This window comes from Ranitomeya imitator, chromosome 2 (assembly GCF_032444005.1).
Source record: "Ranitomeya imitator isolate aRanImi1 chromosome 2, aRanImi1.pri, whole genome shotgun sequence".
NCBI lineage: Eukaryota > Metazoa > Chordata > Amphibia > Anura > Dendrobatidae > Ranitomeya > Ranitomeya imitator.
The window spans coordinates 100,680,988-100,703,840 of NC_091283.1; the positions used below are offsets into that span (position 1 = coordinate 100,680,988).

Here is a 22,853-nt window from a genome sequence, read left to right on the forward strand (position 1 = left end):
AGCTTATGGTCTCACAAGGGGTCTGAGGATCTCATCTCGGTACCCAATGGCAGTCAGGCTACCTCTGGTGAGCACATGGAGGGAAGTGCAGCCCTCCAAAGAATTGCCCTCCCACACCATTACTGCCCCACTGCCAAACCGGTCATGCTGAAGGATGTTGCAGGCAGCAGATCGCTCTCCACGGCATCTCCAGACTGTCACATGTGCTCAGTGTGAACCTGCTTTCATCTGTGAAGAGCACAGGGCACCAGTGGCGAATTTGCCAATCCTGGTGTTCTGTGGCAAATGCCAATCATCCTGCACAGTGTTGGGCTGTGAGCACAACCCCCATCTGTGGACGTCGGGCACTCAGACCATCCTCATGGAGTCGGTTTCTAATCGTTTGTGCAGACATGCACATTTGTGGCCTGCTGGAGGTCATTTTGCAGGGCTCTGGTAGTGCCCCTCCTTTTCCTCCTTGAACAAAGGCTGAGGTAGCGGTCCTGCTACTGGGTTGTTGTCCTCCTACGGCCCCCTCCATGTCTCCTAGTGTACTGGCCTGTCTCCTTGTAGTGCCTCCAGCCACGGGACACTACGCTGACAGACACAGCAAACCTTCTTGCCACAGATCGCAATGATGTGCCATCCCGGATGAGCTACACTACCTGAGCCACTTGTGTGGGTTGTAGAGTCCGTCTCATGCTACCACGAGTGTGAAAGCACAACCAACATTCAAAAGTGGCCAAAACATCATCCAGAAAGCATTGGTACGGAGATGGGGTCTGTGGTCCCCACCTGCAAAACCATTCCTTTATTGAGGGTGTCTTGATAATTGCCAAGAATTTCCATTTGTTGTCTATTCCATTTGCACAACAGCATGTGAAATTGATTGTCAAACAGTGCTGCTTCCTAAGTGGACAGTTTGATTTCACAGAAATTTAATTCACTTGGAGTTAAATTCTGTTTAAGTGTTCCCTTTATTTTTTTGAGCAGTGTATATAAATTAATATTGAACACATCACCAATCTATTTCTAAAGACGACCGACATGAAATTCTTACCAGACGTCGGTAACACCCCATCCAATCCATACAGACAAAGAAATCAAACCATAGATGTCCATAAATGAAGTTATGTGTAATAATGAGAAATGACACAGGAAAGTATTGCACACACTTACTGAAATGTAATACTTCGTACAAAAGCCTTTGTTGGTGATGACAGCTTCAAGATGCCTCCTGTATGGAGAAACTAGATGCATGCATTGCTCGTGTGATTTTGGCCCACTCTTCAAATCCTGAAGGTCCCGTTGGCTACATCTATGAACTCTGAGCTTTATTTCCTTCCATACATTTTCTATTGGATTCAGGTCAGGTGATTTGCTAGGCCAGTCTAGCAGCTTTATTTTCTCTCTGAAACAAAGTGAGAGATTCCTTGGGATCATTGTCTTGCTGAAATGTCCACCCTTGTTTCATCTTCATCATCTTGGTAGATGGCAGGTTTTTTCTATCAATAATATCTCGGTACATTTGTCCATTCATCCTTCCTTCAAAATCATATGAAGTTTTTGCCAGTGCCGTATGCTGAAAAACAGTCACACACACCACGATGTTTCCACTTCCAAACTTCACTGTGGGTATGTTTTTTTGGGGGGGTGACATACAGTGCCTTTTGGCCACCAAAAATGGTGTGTATTATGGCATCCAAATATATTCTTTCAGCATTTCCCAGGTTTGTTAAAAGGTTTGTTGAGCAAACTTTAAACACGGTTGAACATGCTTTTTGTTCAGCAATGGAGTCTTGTGTGATGAGCGTGCATACAGGCCATGGAGGTTGAGTACATTACTTATAGCATTCTTTGAAAAAATTTTACCTTTTTGTAGCTCTCCACAGGTGGTCCTTGGCTCTTGGACAATTCACTCCTCTGTCTGAAATCTTGTGTGGAGCACCTGGTCGTGGCTGGTTTTTGGTGAAATGATGTTCTTTCCATTTCCAAATTATGGCCCCAATAGTGCTGACTGGAACCTTCACTAGTTTAGGAATTCTTCTGTAACCAATGCAATCAGTATGTTTTGCAACATTAAGGCTCTAAAAGGTCTTAAGATCGTTCAATGGTTTTACCCATCAATGAGATGTTTCTTACGTGGCACCTTGGTAATGAGAACTTTTTATAGGCCATCGGTAGAACCAGCTGATAGATTTCAGCCAGTGTCATCGCTGTCCATGGCTTTTGCAACTCTTTCTTCATGTGTTTAATACTTTTTCCCTGAGTCATTTCTTATTACTACACATACCTTAACTTATGGACATCTACGCATGTGTGAATTCAATGGGGTTTTACCAACAACTGGTGAGAATTTCATGTCAATAGCACCTATAGAAATATATTTACTTAGAAAATTGATGACGTGTTCAATATTTGTTTCACCTGCTGTATATACGCATATACTATACACATACAGTGGGGCAAAAAAGTATTTAGTCAGTCAGCAATAGTGCAAGTTCCACCACTTAAAAAGATGAGAGGCGTCTGTAATTTACATCATAGGTAGACCTCAACTATGGGAGACAAACTGAGAAAAAAAAATCCAGAAAATCACATTGTCTGTTTTTTTAAAATTTTATTTGCATATTATGGTGGAAAATAAGTATTTGGTCAGAAACAAACAATCAAGATTTCTGGCTCTCACAGACCTGTAACTTCTTCTTTAAGAGTCTCCTCTTTTCTCCACTCATTACCTGTAGTAATGGCACCTGTTTAAACTTGTTATCAGTATAAAAAGACACCTGTGCACACCCTCAAACAGTCTGACTCCAAACTCCACTATGGTGAAGACCAAAGAGCTGTCAAAGGACACCAGAAACAAAATTGTAGCCCTGCACCAGGCTGGGAAGACTGAATCTGCAATAGCCAACCAGCTTGGAGTGAAGAAATCAACAGTGGGAGCAATAATTAGAAAATGGAAGACATACAAGACCACTGATAATCTCCCTCGATCTGGGGCTCCATGCAAAATCCCACCCCGTGGGGTCAGAATGATCACAAGAACGGTGAGCAAAAATCCCAGAACCACGCGGGGGGACCTAGTGAATGAACTGCAGAGAGCTGGGACCAATGTAACAAGGCCTACCATAAGTAACACACTACGCCACCATGGACTCAGATCCTGCAGTGCCAGACGTGTCCCACTGCTTAAGCCAGTACATGTCCGGGCCCGTCTGAAGTTTGCTAGAGAGCATTTGGATGATCCAGAGGAGTTTTAGGAGAATGTCCTATGGTCTGATGAAACCAAACTGGAACTGTTTGGTAGAAACACAACTTGTCGTGTTTGGAGGAAAAAGAATACTGAGTTGCATCCATCAAACACCATACCTACTGGAAACATCATGCTTTGGGGCTGTTTCTCTGCAAAGGGGCCAGGACGACTGATCCGGGTACATGAAAGAATGAATGGGGCCATGTATCGTGAGATTTTGAGTGCAAACCTCCTTCCATCAGCAAGGGCATTGAAGATGAAACGCGGCTGGGTCTTTCAACATGACAATGATCCAAAGCACACCGCCAGGGCAACGAAGGAGTAGCTTCGTAAGAAGCATTTCAAGGTCCTGGAGTGGCCTAGCCAGTCTCCAGATCTCAACCCTATAGAAAACCTTTGGAGGGAGTTGAAAGTCCGTGTTGCCAAGCGAAAAGCCAAAAACATCACTGCTCTAGAGGAGATCTGCATGGAGGAATGGGCCAACATACCAACAACAGTGTGTGGCAACCTTGTGAAGACTTACAGAAAACGTTTGACCTCTGTCATTGCCAACAAAGGATATATTACAAAGTACTGAGATTAAATTTTGTTTCTGACCAAATACTTATTTTCCACCATAATATGCAAATAAAATGTTAAAAAAAACAGACTGATTTTCTGGATTTTTTTTTCTCAGTTTGTCTCCCATAGTTGAGGTCTACCTATGATGTAAATTACATGGCTACCAGGTACACATAAAATTGGCCATTTTTATGCGCTAAACGCTCTCATTTTTCATATTTCTAGTGCAGTAATGCAGTTCAAATTTCGTATTTCAAGTTTGTATGTTCTAGCGCTGCAGTGTGCTGCCTTATTTATTTAACTATATATGAGTTGGCGACTCTAGGTTCAGCACCTGTTCACACTTAGTCTATGTTTGGATGTGCAGGTCAGGTTTTTGAAATGTATTCTCTAGCCTTCTGATCGTGCACTCCGCCTTCTAGCCACAGTTGTTTTAATTACAGCAGGCCCAATACCCCTCCATAGAGAGAGAGAATTTTAGTCTAGGAAGAGGTTTCACATGTACCCATTCAGATGGAGACGTTTATTCTCAGCGAGGTAAGGCAAGCGTAAGACCTGGTATAAGAGAGATGCCGTAAAGTGGCTACCAGTGTTATGAAAGGCAATTCAGAATCACAATGGACATGGAGGTCAGAGCACATACAGTGAACTGACAATAACCCAAAATAATAGAACGAGCTCTGAGACGTGGGAACTCTGCAGACCGCAATTCCTAAGCCTATCAAACCACAACTAAAGGTAGCCGTGGAGCGCTCCTGACCAGAACCTAGGCGCCTCGTCACAGCCTGAGAAACTAGCTAATCCTGAAGATAGAAAAATAAGCCTACCTTGCCTCAGAGAAATTCCCCAAAGGAAAAGGCAGCCCCCCACATATAATGACTGTGAGTAAGATGAAAACACAAACATAGAGATGAAACAGATTTAGCAAAGTGAGGCCCGACTAGCTGAACAGAACGAGGATAGGGAAGATAACTTTGCGGTCAGCACAAAAACCTATAAAAAACCACGCAGAGGGGACAAAAAGACCCTCCGCACCGACTAACGGTACGGAGGTGGTCCCTCTGCGGCTCAGAGCTTCCAGCAGGCGAGAAAAACCAATTAAGCAAGCTGGACAGAAAAATAGCAACAAAATAACATAAACAAAACTTAGCTTTGCAGAGCAGCAGGCCACAGGAATGATCCAGGGAAAAAACAAGTCCCACACTGAAACATTGACAGGAAGCATAGATCAAAGCATCAGGTGGAGTTAAGTAGAGAAGAAGCTAACGAGCTCACAAGATCACCTGAGGAAGGAAACTCAGAAGCTGCAGTACCACTTTCCTCCACAAACGGAAGATCCCAGAGAGAATCAGCCGAAGTACCACTTGTGACCACAGGAATGAACTCTGCCACAGAATTCACAACATACCAGGTACACATAAAATTGGCCATTTTTATGCGCTAAACGCTCTCATTTTTCATATTTCTAGTGCAGTAATGCAGTTCAAATTTCGTATTTCAAGTTTGTATGTTCTAGCGCTGCAGTGTGCTGCCTTATTTATTTAACTATATATGAGTTGGCGACTCTAGGTTCAGCACCTGTTCACACTTAGTCTATGTTTGGATGTGCAGGTCAGGTTTTTGAAATGTAAATTACAGACGCCTCTCATCTTTTTAAGTGGTGGAACTTGCACTATTGCTGACTGACTAAATACTTTTTTGCCCCACTGTAGGTAAAGGATAATTAAAATCATCCTGAAAGCATTAAAGCATGGGTGAGCTCTTGACAGCAGTATACACACAGACAAGTCTCTGTGTGAATTTTCCCTGATCTCTGGGTAGGGGGCCTGTACAGCAGCTGCAATAAATTGGAGCCAATATAGATTACTGAAGCAATGAGAAAAGTGAACACATCCTACTTCCTACATCCAACAAAGAAAATGCATGCTGGGAATCAGGGGATGAAATTTCAGTACCTATGGTGCTGGCAAAATACAGATAAGGGTTAACGCTCCACTCAAGAAGATGCGATCTTTACACAGCATGAGACTCTGTAAAGTTTGTGGAAATACTATGCTAGATTCACACGGACACAAACCACAACGCAATTAGCTGTGGACCTCCTGACCAAAACCCTGCAGTCTCACAGACATACTGTATATGAGGTCACTCCGTTCAGTTGTGTGAATCTAGCCAAAGTTTGAGATGTGCAACAAAAAGCAGTTATAACTTGTTGTGGAAATTAAGGGCAAGTCCATGCTTTTTTACAGGTTTTAAGAGAAACAGATCTGCTTTATATAGGTTTAACCCCTTCCACTGGAGAACACGCAATATGACATTATGTGCTTTCTGCAGCGTAGTTGTCAAATTTGCTATGCAAGCCTGGGGGCAGGATCCGCAGCTAAAAGGGGGGTTTCATGAAAGCTTACATTAATACTGGGGGGGGACTGATAAGGCAGGATAGTGATGATGTACTTAGATGTTAAGATTTCAGCCAGTCGAGCACCATCGACTTTATACAAGTGGTTCGACACTCATCTACCGGCCTGTATACAGGGGTGAAGGAACATTGATATAGAGATAGAATGCTTATGAATAAGGTCAGTATAAGGTCCCCATACAGTATCACATTATCAACAGCACATTATATATTTACACGGATAATGCTGATAATCATTTTTTTTTAGCTGGCATAAATCATTCTATTACCGGACGAACTGGTGTTTTGCTTGCTTGTCGGGTGATCACCAACATGAGTACATCAGTGGTTCCTTCCAATGCCTAGTATCTACTTGCCTAGATGCACCACAATACTGTACACACAGATGTGTTACTACCTGCTTGTCTGTGGATGAGAGTCCTTACTCCACTTTCTTGGGACTGATTGCAAATTAAAAACTTTTCTTTGTTAATAATCCCATTCATACTAGCCGCCATAAACCACACCCTGTTGTAGTCTACATTGACCCATACACTATACAAACAGCAATTGTGCTTTTCCAGTATGGCAACCAACATGAAAAAGTGTTGAAAAAAAAAAAAGTAGAGAATCTGAGATATAAGAAAGAATTAAATTCAATGTATTTTTTTCATTTTGGTAAAGATCTGTATATTAAAAAATTGTCGTAAATTTGAAATGATACGTCTATCCTCCACATTGGTGATGTGGATTTTGTTGCAGCTTTTTAAAAAAACAAAAGCAAGAAAGAATTCCAGGTACATTGGAAAATAAGCCCTTTGCAGTCCATGACATACCAGTTATGAAGACCTGACTTTCATTGGTAGTTGTCAGATATCCTTTGTAGGAGATATCCTCTGGATATTCTTGGATGACGCGCATCTGAGTGCACACCAAATAGGACACTAGCAAAAGACAACACGAAAAGAAAGCAATGTGTATTAATATTGGTTTTATTCAAATACTTCAGCTGAAATACACCATTACCTGGCAGCAATTTACCTAATATATAGGAGGATGGAGTGCAGAGAATGTTGCCCCCCTCTAGAATATCTATATATTAGAAATGGGCACACAGGCAAAATTCAAATTTGCCAGTTTGCACAGTTCTTCTTGGAAAAGAAGCTTACCACCACTTGGTTGGTCCTAGTTGCATCTAGTAATCCCTGTCGCTTGTGCTGGGATCGTTCTGCGCAAGGTCATACTGTTACAAAGTACGCCGTCACCTACTGCGAGCATGTGCAAAACCCTGACAGGTCTCCCGAAAAGCCAAAACTCCCGGCCTAACATGAGAAGCACAAGGATTCCAGCAAGACGGGGACGGATCAGGAGATGGAGTGAGGAGCAGATGGGTGGTGGAGGGTAGCACAGGAGCCAGAGAGGTGTACGATTAAGGTGTGGATCGTGATTTTTTTTTTTGAGCTTTCTGATGGTCCTTTATGGTTCAGAAAAATGGTGGCGAGCAGTCATCATTTTCCTGAATACAATTGTAGATTTTAGTTAAATTTGAGAACTCAATTCCACTCAAATTAATTTGCTCATCTCACCTATATACCCTAAAAAGACAAGGAAAGGGCAGTCTCCATGAAACGTTTTATAATTTATTGTACCCACTCAAAATTAAAAGGAAACATGTAAGACACACACAGGGGCCATGAATATTCTGGTCCCAGAATTCCCCTTCAATGCGCCTCTTGGTGTCTCTCTTCAAGTAAAAGACCCTAATTATTACAAGGACACTACGCATTACACCCTGGTAGTCACAGTACTTACTTGGACGTATATTTTCAAATATATCTGGCTGTGAAGTGGCAAAAATTTCAAGTAGAAAAGGCTGATCTGAAGTGCCATCCATCACGTGAACCCACCGAAATATCCAGAAGTCTTCTGAATCATCTGATGGAATGACAACAACAAAAATCGTATTTAGCACTGAAGGTCGATAGCGATATTAGGACTCAAACCCCAATGTGGGACCTTCAATATTGGTTTCACACAAAACACATGAACCCTTATTGCTATAACGCTAGAAGAATGGTTCTACCTAGGGAAAGCCGGTAACGGGCTACTCACTTAACCTCAGGCCTCACTTCTGATAACATCTTCACCCGTTCTCCCAGACGTTATGAACATAGTCTTCCATGTACATATATCCTGGACTTACCTTTTCTTCGTAATCTTTCACATCTTCCAACATAGGTTACAAGTCCTATTACATCGCAGACCTTGTTGTGAGGTAGACCGTTAAATTCAGATCTAAAAAGTCATAAAATGACAAATTGTTTAGAATCACTCATTTACATTTTGAGTATTTCAAAATAATTTCTTAGTTTCCTAAAGATACCGTATTTGATTAACTCACATTGAAATTTTGGGTGTTCACCTTTCTTTCAAAAAAGGTAGGGCACTTTTTTCTCTTTACTTAAGAGAAATGGAAATTTATGTTACATAATTGTGGTTCTACTTTTGTAAAACAGTCATACTGTGGTCCTTCACTCACAGACACTGTTCATGACTTCACAGGTGGCTTACATACGTGCTGCAGTCCTCAAACAAAAGCATGTTTTAGTTTGTCCCTACAGGACAGCTGTAAACCATCCACATCATGCTTGGGCACACGGCCAGAACCAGATAGCCACCACTACCATGAATATTGGGCTTTTTCTGTAAGTCGCAGGATGTGGCTAGCTTTGTATTCCAAGAAGCATCTTTTTGTTATTCTTTACATAAAAGGGTTTAGGCTCAATAATTCTTAGAATCTGTCATTACTTTACAACTTTCAAGAACACGACAATCCCCTCTCATACAAGACCTAAGAGGTGCTTTGCAAAAATATCCAGCTTTTGCTCTTTAATTCCCGCTGCTCTTCTGAGTGCCTTTTTTTGAAATCCGTCATACAGTTTCAGAGATATGAGCTTTTTTATTTAGTGCTGATCTTTATGAATTTGTAAGGGGCGTGGCTCACAGGATTATCTGGAGGCGTGTCTTTAGGCAGCTCTGCATAATTACCCTGTGAGCCACACCCCCTTGTAAAGACTATAAAAATTAGAACTGTCACTGGGGGGGAAAACAAATATCGTAGTTACTCACCGATAACGGTATTTCTCTGATCCCATGACGGCACCACGGAGAGAGAGGGATCCGCCCTCAGGGACAGGAAACCCACAGGTTAAAAAGGCGGGACCTCTCCTCCACCTCAGTTTGTTTTATAGATCCTTGACAGGACTTCATCTGTAACTTAAGTAGTTATTTACACACACAGAAAGTCTTTCAAGTCATCGTTTATCATCATTATATTGTTATTAAAATTTTTTTTTTTATTTTTTTTTCTTTTCCCCACCGCGTGGCTAAGCATTAATGGCTAACTAGAAGTGTGCACACCCATATGTGAAGGGAGGGAATATACGGGTGCCGTCATGGGATCAGAGAAATACCGTTATCGGTGAGTAACTACGATATTCTCTTACTCCCATGACGGCACCACGGAGAGAATTTCATAGGATGTGAGTTTTAGGGTGGGATTACTGCCTCCAGAACCCTTCCCCCGAAGGTTAAGTCTGAAGAGGAAGATAGGTCAAGCTGGTAGTGCTTAAAGAAAGTAGAGGAAGAGGACCAAGTGGCTGCTCTACATATCTGGTCAAGTGATGCTCCAGCTCGCTCTGCCCAAGAGGTCGCCACCAATCTTGTTGAATGAGCCTTAATTCCTTCTGGAGTGGCTTCCTTGGATGAGGCGTATGACAGGGCAATGGCGTCCCATATCCATCTTGCCAACGTGGCTGTTGATGCTTTGTGTCCTTTGTTTGGCCCCTGAAAATAGACAAACAGAGACCTCCCTTTCCTACACTCCCTCATGGCTGATATATATATTGGGTGAGACATCTCTTCACATCCAGTGTGCGCAAGGTTTTTCCCCTTTTTATTTTTTGGGGTTTGGACAAAACCATGGTAAGGATATCTCCTGGGATCTATGGAAGCGTGATGCCACTTTAGGAAGGGAGGATGGATCAGTTTTAAAGACTACACGGTCCTTTTATATCTGGTTTAGAGGCAGATAAGCTGATAGAGCCTGTAAGTCACTGATCCTGCAAGCCGAGGTTAGTGCTACCAGAAGGAAGGTTTTCAGGGAAACTATTTTTAAGGAAGCCTGATAAGGGTTCAAAAGGCGCTTTGGTTAGTGCAGAAGGTACTACGTTCAGATCCCAGGAAGCGTAGTATGATGTACCACTGGCCTAGATCTAGTTAAAGCTTTATCGAACCTTTTAATCTAGTGTTCCCTTCCCAGTCACAGTTATAAAGGGCGCCCAATGCTGCGACTTGAACTTTTAGAGTTCTCGTTGCCAAGCCTTTCTCTAATCCTTTTTGGAGGAATTCTAGTATTTCCTGAACTGGGGTCTCTCCCGATAAGCTGATACCTGAATTAGAGAGGAATCTTTTCCAGACTTTGCCATACGCACTGTTAGTTACTCGGTTCCTACTGGTTAACAGAGTTCAGACTAAATTTGGAGAAAACCCTTCCTGGTCAAAAGTTCCCTCTCAAATTCCAGGCTGCCATATGCAAGTTTTTTTTTTTTTTTTTTTTTTTTTTTTACTTGTGGATGGTTTATTGGCCCCTGGCGCAGAAGATTCAGGGAGGACCCAAGGGTCTGTTACCGACATTAGGCGTAGCCTTGGGAACCGCGTTCTTTTTGGCCAAAAAAGGGGCTATCATGATCATCTTTGCTCTGTCGTCCTGGAATTTCCCCAGGACTAATGGAATCAATGCTATCGGGGGAAAGGCGTATGTTATTTGGAAATTACAGGGAATTAGAAAGGCGTCTACGGTCTCTGGATTCCCCCGTGGATTTATTGGACAGAATTTCTCTGTTTTCTGGTGTTGACTGCTCTCGAATAGATCTATATCCGGGGTCCCCCAACGGTCCACTATGTGATTGAATATTTGCTGGTTTCATTCCCTGTTTTAGCTGTGTTCTGCTAAGAAATCTGCTGTCTGATTTTCTGACCCTTTGATAAGTAGGGCTGTTAGGGGGGATAGGTTGGATTCTGCTTGAAAAAGAATGGATTTTGTTACTTCCATCAGGGATTGGGACCTCGTACCCCCCTGGTGATTCAAATACGCCCCTACCGTCCTGTTGTCTGTCAGTACCCTTACGTGATGGGAACGGAGGGGAACTGAGAAATGGTCTAGCGCGTATTTACTGCCAAAAAACTCTTTCATGTTTGAAGTGAAGAGCTTTCCCCCTCTGACCATGGCCCCTGGGCAATTTGATCTTTTAAGTGAGCTCCCCAACCCCATGGAATTGCATCCGTGGTGAGGGTTACTGAGACCGGCCATATCCATGGAACCCCCCTGGCGAGATTGGTCGAGTCTATCCACCAGGCTAGGGAAGTCATTGTCTGCGAGGAGTTTTCCAAGCGCTTTCCTAAATCTCCCTCTAGGTGGGATTTCCCACTGGAGATCTCTGGAATGATACTGAGCCCCCCGGATCGTCGGGATGCAGGCTGTCATCGATCCTAATATAGACATTACTTTCCTTAAAGAAAAGACTGGAGAATGTTATAAGTGCTCCACCAATTGTGTAATGTTGGAAATTTTTAACTCTGTTAGACGACTTTTTTTTTTTTTTTTTTAGTCTATTATTGTCCCCCAGTACTGCTGTACTTGTGTTGGGATAATTTTGGATATCTCTAGGTTCAAAACCCAACCCAGATTTGATAGGGCTGTCGTCACTTTGTCCGACTGCTAACTGCAATGGAGAGAGAATCTGCCCATCACTGGGAGGTCGTCCAGATAAGGAGCAATCAACCCCTCTTGTTCCCTTATGTGAGTCATCACTTCTGCCATTAATTTTTTAAACACCCTCGGGGCTATGGCAAGACCAAAGGGGAGAGCTTTGAACTGATAATGCCTCAATTCCCCTTGCATCACTACCGCCACTCAGATATTTTCGGTGATCCGGATGGATCGGCACATGGTAGTATGCGTCCTTTAGGTCTATTACAGTCATAAAGCAAGACGGATGAAGGGTTCTGACACATGATTTTATTGTTTCCATCTTGAAGCTGTCTATCACAAGGTATTTGTTTAAGTTCTTCAGGTTTATTATTGTCCTGAAAATTCCATCTGGCTTTGTCCATAGAAAAAGAGGGGAGTAGAAACCTGTTGTCCCCTCCTGCTGTAGGACCTCCTGTAGGACGTTCTTCAAAAAGGAGACTGTAGACTTACTTTTGAATGGCCAGCTATTTGATCTCTGAGTCCCTCTGTGGTGTTGCGACAAATTGATGATGTGGCATCGTATGGAAATTCAACTTCAGACCCGTCTTGATTATGTTTACTGATTTTTTTAATTTTTTTTTTTTTTTTATTTTTTTCCCAATTGGAGAAAGTATGTCAGTCTCCCTCCTACCTGAGGCGCACCTTCATTGGGGCCGCTTATTATCCTGTTTGTTAAACATGAAGCCTCTGCTTTTTTTTTTTTTTTTTACTTTGTCCACAGCTTTCCCAAGAATATCATCCAGGGAGGCCTGAATAAAAATTCGCCCTGACATGGTATGGAGCAAAGCTTGGCCTTAGTTTGTAGATCATCTGGCCAGCACTTCAGTCATAGCGCTCTTTTTGCTGCGTTTGAGAATGAGGCTGATCTTGCTGTCAGTCTCACTGAATTTATGGAGGAGTTCGCTATACATGCTGCGGCCCCCTCATTACTGACACCGAGACTAGTATAGATTCTCTTGAAGTCTTATCTTTTAATTGGGTCTCCAGGTGATCTAGTCATGCTCTGGCAGTACATGTAGCAGCTATCCCGGGATTTAAACCCCCGCTAGCTGCTTCCCAGGAGCCTTTTCTAAGAAGATGTCGGCCCTTTTATTCATAGGGTCTTTGAGAGTTCCTATGCTTTCAAAGGGCAATGCAAAAAAATTTTTTTTTTTTTTTTTTTTTTTTTTTAGAGGTCTTCGCAATTGCGACATCTAATTTTGGTAGAATGGGTATTTTTTCTTAGGTGTTAACAGACTTTTTTATCTGGTCTTTACCACTCCTTTTTTATTAGGGCCCGAATTTTTTATTTAACAGGAACGCCCTGCGATTCCTTTGTTCTAGTCCGTCAAACATAAGATTCCGCCCTCTGAGGATGCAGAGGAGGACGTAGAGCTATCTGAATTATAGTTAACGCTAGACTCCTGGGATTTATGTCTGGCCTTGCGTTTCTTTTACGGTTTTTTACGCTTTTCAGCGCATCTTTCACTTGAGACTTAATTAAGTCCTTAAGATCAGAAGTGAATCTTGGGGTTTCTTCACTTATGGTGTTCTCTAAGCATGTCGCATAGAGTTTCTTTACCCAGGTAGCGGGTAAATTTGTGGAGCAAAGTGGGCACACTTTATGTTTAATTTTCGATGTGCCTTTCCACAATGAATCCCTATTTGGAATATATACATTCACGGAGGTCACTTACCCTCCTAATGTGGGGGAGATACCGGTTCTGGTGTTTGGGGAAGCCTCCTCCATTTGAACCGTTGATTTTCTCCCGGATCCGCTGGAGCCTCTGCTGCATTGGGATCCCGAGTTGTGGCATTGCACAGGTCCGCCCTGCTGTTGCGGTCTCCGCTGCGGGTGATGGCGCTGCTGCGGGCGTTTCTCTCTGCGGGGATTGCAGTTTCCTCTGCTAGCTGTTTTTTTTTTTTTTTTTTTTTTTGAAACTTGTTGATCAGCGGCTTCGCCCCTAGCGTTCTTTTTCTTCCTCTTTCATATTGTAGCATACGGCGCAAAGCGGCATCCAGATTCCCAGAGGTGCCCTGCGCCGACCCGGAAATGACCACCGCACATGCGCCGCCAGCCCCACGCGCGCGCGTGCTCCTGTCGGCTCCCAGGAGGGACGGAAGCCTTGCAGCAGCCGCCGCTGCTGTCTCCTGTTGGCGCTTCCTGCTGGTGACCGCCGCCACCTCCTCCCGGGGCCCTAAGCCGGCGGTAACATACCAGGTAGCCGCCGCTACCTATTACCAGCTGCTGCTGCTGAAGGAAAGAGGCAGACTGGTGTCCTCTTCACTGCCTCTTCCCTGCACATTCGTACAAGGCCCGCCGACCCCGGATTGTGCCTTCAGGGAGAACCTCCACCTACGACCGCGGCAGGGCCCCCCGCTGCCTGAATTCGGCCAGATGGTCCCCGGTATCCCGCGACGTCAGGTAACTGTGGGTTCCCCGTCAGGGACAGGAAACCGAACTGAGGTGGAGGAGAGGTCCCGCCTTTTTAACCTGTGGGTTTCCTGTCCCTGAGGGCGGATCCCTCTCTCTCCGTGGTGCCGTCATGGGAGTAAGAGAAAGTAAAGATATAATCAGGGGAGCAGCAGGAATAAAAAAGAAGAAAAAAGTGGCCATTTCTGACCTACCAACAGGTTTGCTTTAACCCCTATCTGACCACGGACGGGATAGTACGTCCGAGGTCAGATCCCCTGCTTTGATGCAGGGCTCCGCGGTGAGCCCGCATCAAAGCCGGGACATGTCAGCTGTTTTGAACAGCTGGCATGTGCCCATAATAGGCGCGGGCAGAATCGCGATCTTAACTAGTTAAATTTAACCACCGCTTCCGGCCGGGCGGCTGGAAATGACGTCATCGCCGACCCCTGTCACATGATTGGGGGTCGGCGATGCGTCAGGATGGTAACCATAGAGGTCATAGAGACCTCTATGGTTACTGATCACCGGTGGCTGTGAGCGCCACCCTGTGGTCGGCGCTCACAGCACACCTGCATTTCTGCTACATAGCAGCGATCAGCAGATCGCTGCTATGTAGCAGAGGCGATCGTGCTGTGCCTGCTTTTAGCCTCCCATGGAGGCTATTGAAGCATGGCAAAAGTAAAAAAAAAAAAAGTAAAAAAAAAAAATGTGAAAAAAATAATAAAAAAAAATATATAAAAAGTTTAAATCACCCCCCTTTCGCCCCAATCAAAATAAAAAAAAAAAAAATCAAATCTACACATACTTGGTATCGCCATGCTCAGAATCGCCCGATCAATTAAAAAAAAGCATTAACCTGATCGCTAAACTGCGTAGCGAGAAAAAAATTCGAAACGCCAGAATTACGTTTTTTAGGTCGCTGCGACATTGCATTAAAATGCAATAACGGGCGATCAAAAGAACGTATCGGCACGCCAGCTCGGCACGCAAAAAATAAGCCCTCAACCGACCCCAGATCACGAAAAATGGAGACGCTACGAGTATCAGAAAACGGCACAATTTTTTTTTGTTTTAGCAAAGTTTGGAATTTTTTTTCACCACTTAGATAAAAAATAACCTAGTAATGTTAGGTGTCTATGAACTCGTACTGACCTGGAGAATCATAATGTCAGGTCAGTTTTAGCATTTAGTGAACCTAGCAAAAAAGCCAAACAAAAAACAAGTGTGGGATTGCACTTTTTTTGCAATTTCACCGCACTTGGAATTTTTTTCCCGTTTTCTAGTACACGACATGCTAAAACCAATGATGTCGTTCAAAAGTACAACTCGTCCCGCAAAAAATAAGCCCTCACATGGCCAAATTGATGGAAAAATAAAAAAAGTTATGGCTCTGGGAAGGAGGGGAGCGAAAAACGAACACGGAAAAACGAAAAACCCCAAGGTCATGAAGGGGTTAAAATCGAAGTTATGGGTGGACTTTAATAAAGTTGGTCTTTTTCTGAAACTCTTAAAAAGGTTAGCCATTAGACATATATTCAAACCAATATGTGACACGAATATCTGAGTATTACAGCCTCTCTTGCACTTGTCACAGCCTTCCTGATATCAAAAACAACATTTCCATGTCAAGTGTTTTTCCTTTGGAGGAGGCCAATGGCATATGATCAGACCTTCTTTATCACTGACAACAGGTTGGGAAGCCAGGAAGGAGGAGATCAGTGCTGAACCAGTGTTAGCTATTCTATATATTAGAAAATGCCAAATTCATGTCCCCAACACAGTTGTTCAAATAAAGAAATATTTACCAACTTGCTTAAAGGGAGGGTGCCGTGATTTTAGTTTTTGTATTAGTAATTATTGATTATATAATCAATTATTTTTAATACAAAAGTAAATGTACTACTTTCATACTTTATTTATTCCTTTTTACTTTTACCACTGGAGGCCGCCATTTTCATTAGTGGGGGTGTGTGTGTCTGGGCACGACTAGTGTTGAGCATTCCGATACCGCAAGTATCGGGTATCGGCCGATACTTGCGGTATCGGAATTCCGATACCGAGATCCGATATTTTTGTGATATCGGGTATCGGATCAATAGAAATGTGTAAAATAAAGAATTAAAATAAAAAATATTGATAAGCTCACCTCTCCGGCGGCCCCTGGACATCACGCTGCTAACCGGGAGGCTTCTTTGTTTAAAATGCGCGCCTTTAGGACCTGCGAATGACGTCCCGGCTTCTGATTGGTCGCGTGCCGCCCATGTGACCGGCACGCGACCAATCAGAAGCCGCGACGTCATTCTCATTCACAAAAACTCCTAATTCTAGGAATTGAGGACCTGCGAATGACGTTGCGGCTTCTGATTGGTCGCGTGCCGGTCACATGGGCGGCACGCAACCAATCAGAAGCCGGGACGTCATTCGCAGGTCCTAAAGGCGCGCATTTTAAACAAAGAAGCCTCCCGGTTAGCAGCGTGATGTCCAGGGGCCGCCGGAGAGGTGAGCATATCAATATTTTTTATTTTAATTCTTTATTTTACACATTTCTATGGATCCCAGGGCCTGAAGGAGAGGCCGATATTTTTCGGGTATCGGCCGATACTATCCGATACCGATACTTTCAAGTATCGGACGGTATCGCTCAACACTAGGCACGACACTTGCACTCCTCACTTATGGCAGCCATGGGCATAGGAGCCAACGGTCGACCCGACCGCATCTCTTTCATTGAGGCTGCTTCTCCTGCCTCTCAGCTGTGACTTGGGCACGCCCACTGAGCTGCTACGTCACAGCTGTGAGAGGAGATCGCGGCCATTTTGTTTTTTATTTTCCTCTGTCATCGTGTGCGATCATAGCAGGAGCTGCCAGGGAGAAGCTGCTGCTGGGAAGAGAGGTTCGGGGTGAGTATCTGCAGCCAGGAGCTGTGATTGCAGCCTGTACTTAGTATTACAGTACAAGCTGCAATCACTGCTCACTGCCGACCTGTTCTGAGCAGGGAGATCGTCACACTGCTCTGCCCTGAACATGATTCAGCACTTCCTGGGAGAGGACTGAAGGTAAGTACAGAGTTTTTATTTTCTTATGCATCTACCACTGCTACCTGCCCCTATATACCACTGCTAACAGCCCCTATATACCACCGCTACCTGCCCCTATATACCACTGCTGCCTGCCTCTATATACCATCTACCACTGCTGCCTGCCTCTATATACCATCTACCACTGCTGCCTGCCTCTATATACCATCTACCACTGCTGCCTGCCTCTATATACCATCTACCACTGCTGCCTGCCTCTATATACCATCTACCACTGCTGCCTGCCTCTATATACCATCTACCACTGCTGCCTGCCTCTATATACCATCTACCACTGCTGCCTGCCTCTATATACCATCTACCACTGCTGCCTGTCTCTATATACCATCTACCACTGCTGCCTGCCTCTATATACCATCTACCACTGCTGCCTGCCTCTATATACCATCTACCACTGCTGCCTGTCTCTATATACCATCTACCACTGCTGCCTGCCTCTATGTACCATCTACCACTGCTGCCTGCCTCTATATACCATCTACCACTGCTGCCTGTCTCTATATACCATCTACCACTGCTGCCTGCCTCTATATACCATCTACCACTGCTGCCTGCCTCTATATACCATCTACCACTGCTACCTCTGTCCTGTGTAGCTAATCCTGTCCTGTGTACAGTATCACACAAGATAGGATTAGATACACGGCACAGCACAGTATCACACAGGACAGGATTAGATACACGGCTCAGCAGTCAGTATCTAATCCTCTCCTATGCACTCCTCTCCCCCTTGCGTGTCTTTCCCCTTTGTGGTTTATTATTTTTGTTGTGGGAGATGAGGGAATCGAGGATTATGCGTTCGGTATGGTTTAAAAAAGATTAATAAAGGACTTTATTCTGGCCGAGTATTTACAATACATGTGAGATCTATGTGGCGGCATTATGGGTGATCTATATGGCGGTATTATGTGAGAAGTATATTGTGGTATGTGAGAACACTGGCGGTATTATGTGTGATCTATATGGCGGTATGTGAGAACACTGGCAGTATTATGTGTGATCTATATGGCGGTATGTGAGAACACTGGCGGTATTATGTGTGATCTATATGGCGGTATGTGAGAACACTGGCGGTATTATGTGTGATCTATATGGCGGTATGTGAGAACACTGGCGGTATTATGTGTGATTTATATGGCGGTATGTGAGAACACTGGCGGTATTATGTGTGATCTATATGGCGGTAAGTGAGAACACTGACGGTATTATGTGTGATCTATATGGCGGTATGTGAGAACACTGGCGGTACTATGTGTGATCTATATGGCGGTAAGTTAGAACACTGGCGGTATTATGTGTGATCTACATGGCGGTATGTGAGAACACTGGCGGTATTATGTGTGATCTATATGGCGGTAAGTGAGAACACTGGCGGTATTATGTGTGATCTATATGGCGGTAAGTGAGAACACTGGCGGTATTGTGTGATCTATATGGCGGTATGTGAGAACACTGGCGGTATTATGTGTGATCTATATGGTGGTAAGTGAGAACACTGGCGGTATTATGTGTGATCTATATGGCGGTAAGTGAGAACACTGGCGGTATTATGTGTGATCTATATGGCGGTATGTGAGAACACTGGCGGTATTATGTGTGAACTGTATGACAGTATTTTGTGATCTATTTGATAGTATTGTGTGTGATCTATATGGCGGTATTATGTGAGAACACTATGGCAGTATTATCTTCAGAAAGCGGACCCATTCTATGGTGGCTCTGGCTGAGCACCTGCACGCGGTTCTGGGGTAATAGAGGGGTCAGCATGACCTCCAGTTAGGTGCAGTCGGGGGAAGGCTGGCGAGGTAGCTGAAGAGAGGGGTCTCATTTTTATCGTTACTATATGGCTACATTTCCTTCCCAGCGTCACCCCAGACTGCGCCTCTCACCTCGCTTTCACACATTGCCAGGACAGGATGGAGAAGACAGGATCTGAGGAGGGGAATGGGGTCTGTATGCAAAGTCTGGATCAGACCAGGCCATCAATCCGCAGAAATGTTTCCTGGATTTCTGTGGAGCAGACGGTCCATCCATGTGTATAAAAGACAGCGCTCTATGTACAATCCCTGGCTGCTCCGCACACTGAACAGGGGGCCCCCATAGACCAGCACACTGCTCTCCTGAAATACTCTGTGCTGCTGTCACCCTGCTTCCTCCACCACATATCTCCCAGAATCCTTGCTGCCTGCCATCCTCGGTGACTGTCTACTTGTCAGTATAAGGCTGCCTTCACACTATCAGTATTTGGTCAGTATTTTACATCAGTATTTGTAAGCCAAAACCAGGAGTGGGTGATAAATACAGAAGTGGTGCCTATGTTTCTATTATACTTTTCCTCTATTTGTTCCACTCCTGGTTTTGGCTTACAAATACTGATGTAAAATACTAACCATACTCTGCAGTCACCAACAAAATGGCTGCTCCCTGGGTTCCTGAATATCATCCTCTCTAATCCCTTAGCAAACACCCAGAAGGGGAGGAGAGGAGACATCACACACGTCAGCAGACTCCGCCCATAATTACTGCAGTGCAGTAATGTGAGCTAGTTGTACACTAGGTTTTTCTGAAATTTCAGCAGCTGCTCCCCCTAGTGTTTAAAAGTGGAAATTCCAAAACTTTTCAAATTATTTTTCATATTTTACTAAATTATAAACAAATGATAATATTTTTTAAGAAAATGTAATCATTAATTCTTTACATTTTTACAATTTCTGAAAATTTTTTTTTTTTGATGGCACCTTCCCTTTAACACACAACTAGAGATGGGTGGACACCTGGCTGTTTGGGTCCGGCTACCAGAAGAGTACCTGGACCTGAACCTGACCCCATTCACTTGAATAGGGGGCCTGAACATCCAGTGCTTGCCATGCTGTCATGTGCATGACAGCGCGGCAAACTCATCACCGCCAGTCAGACAGCCGCGGTTCCCACGCTGTCAAATGACATCGTGAGCGCTCAGCTGTGATTGGAGGTAAACTTTATACCTTCAATCACTGCTGTCGGCTGACGGGACTACTGCTCACATCAGCCGATGCCTGCTTCCGCTAACAGCGAGGCGAGAGCAGGAGCAGCTGATGGGAATATTCATCAGCCGATGCCTGTGCTGTAAACCTGCCCACAGGTCACCCCGAAGCTCAAACATGTTCCTCATCATAGAGACAGACTGTTTGTGCTTTGGGGTGGGACTCTCGAGTCAGAGCGGTGACTGAAACCAGACTGCTGATGACAGATTCCCTTTAAGACTCCATGATGTGACCAGTAGTGCACAGTCATGTCACAGCATATCATAGGGATCTGATACGATTAAACCTGAACAGGGCAGAAGATGATTGACTACATGTGCACTACAGTTCCATTCAAACTCTACCTCATTAACGGCAGCCACACACACTAGATGGCTGTCAGCGGAATGATGCATAGGCTGATCGCTTGTCTGACAGCCATGTCTGTGGACACTCCTAGAACACACGAGTACTCGCTTGGCCGAACGCTTCTGGTTTTCTCGAGAAAGCCACTGACTGACAATTCAGCAAGCGACTTGTCTCAGGAAAAACAAATGTGTTCTGCAGTCTTAAATCGGGAATGCACGATCTACATCTCCCTCAACAAACAATCGGTCGGCGCTCCATACACAGACCGCACCAGTCTATATCAGCGAATCCAGCCCGCTTTATATTAATGTGTATCAGGGCCCTTAGCACCAAGTGGAGGAATTATAAATGTCTCACTAGGAGATTTTATTATCCACATCACAGGAGGCAATGTAATGGGGTCATGTATTTGTAACATTATTATTGGCCTTTATAGTTTATTTTGCAGGGTACCAGAAAAAAAAAAAAAAAAAAAAAAAATAGGACACACGTCAACAACACATGTGACCAACTCACTACCTTGTGACAAACTGGTATTTCACAGCTGGCAAATTCCACTCCGGCTTCACCTCACTTTCTGGGATGATGGTGATTTTAGGTGGTGGATCGCGGGCATTTAGACCTATTTCTAAAAACAAGAGTTGAAGAAAGCCATTGTGATGAAACAGTTTAGAGTTCCACAGGGTAAAATTAAAATGATGATCATTATTTTTATTATTATTGACACGGTTTTCCTAGGTTTACCCTAGGTCATCAGGGATTTGATAACAATCTACATTGAAAATCTGTGACAGCTTACAATACATGTACATGCTGTATTCACAACCCGAACCAAGAAGAATAAGAAAATCCTAGCAGATTTCAGGGCGTGCAGCAGATCTTCAGACCCACAGCATGTCCAGTATGTTAGAGAGCTGGTGTAGAGCATAACCCGCAATTACACACTTTCCAGTGCAAAGACTGGAAACTGCAGTAATTATGTATATAGTCCGAGAAGACCTGGCAGAATAACCTGACACCTCTTAATGCCCTTATGTAACTCTGTAGCACTTCAGGAAAACATACATGTCATAGCTGAGTGAAGACTATGCTTCTCAGATGTGTAGTCCAAGAAGCGGCTTCCTTCCTGACCTCCGTTTTCCCCCAGCCTCACAGGACTTTCTTTACACACACACACACACACACACACACACACACAGTGAGAGACCTGTCAGTCTAGAGGAGCAGGGTGAGGAGTAGCCACAGAAAAGCCGCCTCTGACTGGCCATTCAAACTGCATCCTCCCCGGCCGGTTTTTAAAACCAAGTTTAGGGTATGTTCACACGTTCAGGATTTCCATCCTTTTTTTTTCAGGACAGTTTTTTTAAAAATTGCAGCTCTTGGCAGAAAACGCAGGTCCTTTTTTTGGTCCTTTTTTGATGCGTTTTTGATGCGTTTTTTGAGGCGTTTTTTGATCCTTTTTTTATGCAGTTTTCTATGCAGAGACTGTGTGTTTCCTGGGAAGCTTTTTAGGGCTAAAATGGCTGAAAATACCCTAACCCTACCCCTAACCCTACCCCTAACCCTATTCTAACCTTAGTGAAAAAAAAAAAAAAAAATTCTTAATTTTTTTATTGTCCCTACCAATGGGGGTGACAAAGTGTGGGAGGGTGTCATTTACTATTTTTTTTATTTTGATCACTGAGATATAACCTATCTCAGTGATCAAAATGCACTTTGGAGCGAATCTGCCGGCCGGCAGATTCGGCGGGCGCACTGCGCATGCGCCCGCCATTTTGCAAGATGGCGGCGCCCAGGGAGAAGACGGCCGGACGGACACCGGGACGCCGGGTAAGTATAAGGGGGGGAGATTAGGGCACGGGGGGGGGCATCGGAGCACTGGGGGGGGCATCGGAGCACGGGGGGGCGGGATCGGAGCACGGGGGGGCAGCCACACTCTGCCCACGCACTTCCGCCCGCTCCCCCGCACTTCCTGCTGCAGCG

General features: G+C 44.3%; 1 protein-coding gene across 3 annotated transcripts in view; it reads right to left on the bottom strand.

Annotated features, from left to right (window-relative positions):
- Positions 1 to 22,853, bottom strand: part of RADX (RPA1 related single stranded DNA binding protein, X-linked) — a 106,380-nt gene that overhangs the window by 52,923 nt on the left and 30,604 nt on the right. For all 3 annotated transcript variants that reach the window (XM_069747073.1, XM_069747072.1, XM_069747074.1), the window contains exons 4-7: positions 21,390 to 21,498; positions 8,398 to 8,489; positions 8,007 to 8,129; positions 7,031 to 7,138 (exon numbers count right to left, since the gene is read on the bottom strand). In XM_069747073.1, the coding sequence (XP_069603174.1) occupies positions 7,031 to 7,138; positions 8,007 to 8,129; positions 8,398 to 8,489; positions 21,390 to 21,498 (432 nt within the window). The remainder of the gene's footprint in view (positions 1 to 7,030; positions 7,139 to 8,006; positions 8,130 to 8,397; positions 8,490 to 21,389; positions 21,499 to 22,853) is intronic.